The 4,466-nt window shown below is 56.2% G+C and overlaps 1 protein-coding gene across 1 annotated transcript; it reads right to left on the bottom strand.

Annotated features, from left to right (window-relative positions):
- Window positions 1–3,149: 3,149 nt before the first annotated feature.
- Window positions 3,150–3,824, bottom strand: LOC135330432 (olfactory receptor 14A16-like; the record flags this gene model as incomplete). Its single annotated transcript, XM_064524078.1, has 1 exon — window positions 3,150–3,824. A coding segment is annotated over exon 1 (675 nt), but the record flags the coding sequence as incomplete, so codon positions are not given.
- Between the last annotated feature and the right edge of the window lie 642 nt (window positions 3,825–4,466).

Raw genomic sequence — 4,466 nt, 5'->3', positions numbered from 1 at the left:
AGAGCCCTTGGCTGCAGGCAGCTCTGTGCTCTGGCAGGGGGCCCGGGAGGCTGCGCCTCTTCTGCTGCCGCGGGGCATTGTGACTGCGTTGCCGGGGGACAGCACTGTGACATCGGGGCCCCGGGGCCCCGCCGCAGCCTCCCCTGCCAGCTGCCTGCTGGCCCAGCGTCAGCACATGGCACAAGGTCCCTGGGGTGCCAGCCCTCGCGCAGTCCCTGTGCCCAGGACGCCAGGGCAGCTGGTCCTCTCCTTGCCTGGCTGCACACTGGGCGTGGCCGGCAAAGCCTGCTGGGCTCCTTGCTCTGTGTCCCTGTGCACCAGGGTGTCCCTGTCACCGCAGAAAGGGCAGCAGTCCAGTCACATGCTGGCATTGGCAAGTGGCTTCTCTCGCAGCTCCACCAGCAGCCGGGGAGCTTGGCAGAGCTGGGCACAGTGCCAGCAGCTGGGCAGCAGTGACCTGCTGGCAGCTGGAGGTGGGCGTGTTGGAGGGGAGGGGCGAGCTCAGTTGTTCTGGGCACCAGAGCGTGGCCCCAGGCCACGGGTGCAGGCCCATCTTCCGCCCTGCCGCACAGCATCGGTGCCAGGGCCCTAGCCGGACTTCTTCAGGCACAAAACAGCAGCAGGTCCAGCAAAGAAGGGCTCTCTCTTCTCAACACGGCTTCAGCAGAAGCACAACCTCTGGAAGCTGACAGCTCCTGTGGCTGTCAACACTACGACCATGCCCTGAGACAGCTGCTGCCAGGCCTTCCAGCTGTTGGCGTGTGCAGGTTGAATCACATGTGCCTAGGATTTTCCAAAAGGCTGGCCTCTAAACCTCCTCTCTTTAATAGGCTCCTGAAGCAAGCCATTTCTGACTGCCAAACTGGGAGCAGGCTTCTTCAAGACAAAGTTTGGGGACAGCCAGCTGTGGGCTTAGCTGCCTGCGTGGGGTGCAACTCCAAGGCAGCATTCCCATGAAAGTCTCCAAGGCCAATGCAGGTGACCAGGGATTGAGAAGCTGTTGTCTCAAGCAACCTGGCCAAGCACAGACAAGGAGGTTCACCTGTCTGATTGAGAAAGCCTTTGGGAGCAAGAGTTCGGTGTCTCTTTGTTTGTTTGTTTGTTTTTTCCTTGATAGCAGCAAGGAGAGGAAATGGCAGTTAGCAAGGCTCTGGAAGTGCAAAGGCTGGAGCACTTTCTGGAGTTGGAGTCTGTAGGAAAGCTGCCATTTGCAAGCGTCTTGAGCAGCGCTGGGAAGGCTTGGCATAGGCCTGGTTTACTGCAGTCAGCCTCTCCACTAAAGCTAGCACTCAGCGCCCCTCGCAGCTCGGCAGGAGTTTGCTGAGGCCTTGCACATACCCCACTGTCTTCTTGTGTGCATGCCACCTTGTTCAGCAGCTACTTGCACAACTCTGCAAGAGTTGGACAAGACCTCGTCTTGGGCATGCCTAGTTTCTTGGCAGGAGACTGACCTTGAGAGGTACAGGCCCATTTTCTCACTCGAGCTTTGACATCGGCAGGCCGCAGCAAGGGCCAGCTGCCGCTGGGAGCTGGGAGCCAAACACAGTCCCACGGCTGCCATGGCAGCGACGTCCCCAGCCAGGGCCCCATCCCACAGTAGCCACATGAGGTGAGTGAGGCAGGCCCAGAGATGGCAGCTCGCTTCAAGCAAGAGTCCAGATCCTCAGGCGTGCTCGTGGGGATGAGACAGGTGTGAGGTCAAGCCGGGAAACTAATGCCCAGGTCAAGGTCAGCATGAGGTCTGACGAGGGTGCCTAGGGTCAGACACAGTCCAGTGATCAGCAGGTAGGTCCTGGCTCAGGTCCAGATGGGGCAGCATGGAGTTGGCAACAGATCAGCAGGGCAGGGGCAGGGGGCAGTGGGGGCTGCAGAGAGGGGTCGTGACCGGTGTTTCTGCAGCACAGAAGCTGTCGCGTTCCTCTCACATGCAGAAGTCCTTCCCTGACTCCAGGCCATTTCCCTGGTGCCCCTTCCACCCTCCCAGCAGGACAGGGACATATGAGGAGGGCACTCTGCCACATCCCTGCTCTCTGGAGAGCCTTTCTCCAGGTGAGTGCGTCTGTGCATTGGTGCTGGGCTGCCCGACCATTCCTGGACCCTCCCCTGTGCTTCCTGCGGGGCCCGAGCTGGCGGTGCTGCTCTGCAAGTGGCTGTGGGGCAATGGGGCCACAGGGTGACTCCACGCTGGCCATGGTGGTCAAGGTGGGAAGCAGACCCAGCCACATGGGCATCATTGCACCTGACAACCCCCTGCCAAGGGGTCTGTGGTCATGGATGATGCTTTACGCAATCACAGGGCATTTCAAGTGGCTTAGGCTGTGTTCAGATGTGTCAGTAAACAGAGCCCCTGGTTTTGGATTGAAGGTGACCTGAACCACTCTCCACACTCCCTTCCTGTGCCTGCAGGGTCCTCACTGCCTCTCGTTGGATTGCAGAGCTCTCACTAGTCTGGACATTCTTCGGTTTGTCCTTTCACCTTTGGGTGACTCCACCTGATTTTAAGAAGCTCCATTCACTTCCCACCCCGAGGCACATAGTGCCCTTGGAGAGGCCCTGTGCTTTCCTGGGAGATCCATACTCCTTTTGAGAAGGACGGGCATCAGTCTCCAGTCCTGTCATATGGGAGATACCATATGACCACTCACCATCTCCAGCAGCACTGGGCACCCACAAGTGAGAAGTGAATCCAGCCTTTGTTCCCTAACAAATCACCCCTTGAGCTCATCACCTTGAGTCCAAAGAGTGCCCTGGAAAAGCAACGAGGTCTTTCAGGGTGAAAGTCTTTGAGCACATTTGTGACGCCAGCTTTGGAAGAAGAGCCCAACCTTCAGGCACTGAACTGAAGAAATTCTCTTTTATTAAAGAGACCACATCTGACAGAATGATGGACATGTTCACAGAAGACCTCTGGGTCAGACAGACAGGGTTTGAGCTCCTGAAGAATTGGAAAGAATTCAGACATCTGTGTACAAACATGACTATCACAGGGAGAATGCCCAAAGCACAGGAGCTGTTTGGGAGAAATTAGAAAGCCCTTGTGAAGAAGGATGGGCAGGTTATTTCTGCTGAACTACTACCAGTTGAATCAGTTTCCTCAGGGCATCCTTGAGCTCCTTGTTCCTCATGCTGTAGATGAGGGGGTTCACTGTTGGAGGCACCACCGAGTACAGAACAGCCACCACCAGATTCAGAGCTGGGGAGGAGATGGAGGGGGGCTTCAGGTAGGCAAACATGCCAGTGCTGAGACACAGGGAGACCACGGCCATGTGAGGGAGGCACATGGAAAAGGCTTTGTGCCGGCCCTGCTCAGAAGGGATCCTCAGCACAGCAGTGAAGATCTGCACGTAGGACAGCACAATGAAAACGAAACACCCAAAGAATAAACAGACACTAACCACAGTAACCCCAACTTCCCTGAGGTAGGAGTTTGAGCAGGAGAGCTTGACTATCTGTGGAATCTCACAGAAGAACTGTTCCACTGTGTTGCCTTGGCAGAGTGGCATGGAAAATGTGTTCCCAGTGTGCAGGAGAGCATTGAGAAAACCACTGGTCCAGGCAGCTGCTGCCATTTGGACACAAGCTCTGCTGTCCATGAGGGTCCCGTAGTGCAGGGGTTTGCAGATGGCAACAAAGCGGTCATAGGCCATGACAGTGAGAAGAGAATACTCAGCTGACATGAAAAAGGAAAATAAAAATATTTGGGCAGCACATCCTGAGTAGGAAATGGCCCTGGTGTCCCAAAGGGAATTGCCCATGGATTTGGGGACAGTGGTGGAGATGGAGCCAAGGTCGAGGAGGGAGAGATTGAGGAGGAAGAAGTACATGGAGGTGTGGAGGCGGTGGTCACAGGCTACAGCTGTGATGATGAGGCCGTTGCCCAGGAGGGCAGCCAGGCAGATGCCCAGGAAGACTGAGAAGTGCAAGAGCTGCAGCTCCCGCGTACCTGTGAATGCCAGGAGGAGGAACTCGTTGAGGGAGCTGCTGTTGGACATTTGCTCTGCCTTGCTTCAGGGCACTGTCCAAGGAGGAAAAGGCATTGACAAGTTAGAATAGGCTTCTCTGAGCAAAACCCAGTCCACTTCTGACAGCATCCCCCACATCGCCTCTCTCCTTTACCTTGTTCAGCTCCGTTTCCTCACTTCTGGTTTCTGCTCAGGGTGCTGTGCAGCGCAGGGGCCTCTGCCCATGGGCTCCAGAGGAGTCAGCCCTGCTCTGCTGGGGTGTGTAAATGGAGGTGTCAGAGTGCCCCGTGTATTTGCTGGGGATACCTGGAGATGGGTGCCCTGAGCTGAGTAAAGGGGATTTGGTTTGGTGACCCAGGAGGAATATTCTCTTTTTATCACTGTGAGAGACAAATACAGCACTCATGGCAGCTGTGTCTGGAAGAGAATGTTCCTGTGAGGGATTCATCTCCCCCCGCCTTGCCCTCTTGAACAGGGGTGTCTGTTTCTGGATCAGTCGTACCA

This window comes from Dromaius novaehollandiae, chromosome 21 (assembly GCF_036370855.1).
Source record: "Dromaius novaehollandiae isolate bDroNov1 chromosome 21, bDroNov1.hap1, whole genome shotgun sequence".
In the NCBI taxonomy this organism is placed as follows: Eukaryota; Metazoa; Chordata; class Aves; order Casuariiformes; family Dromaiidae; genus Dromaius; species Dromaius novaehollandiae.
The sequence above is the reverse complement of the archived record's forward strand: the minus strand, read 5'-3'. Positions and strand labels throughout refer to the sequence as shown.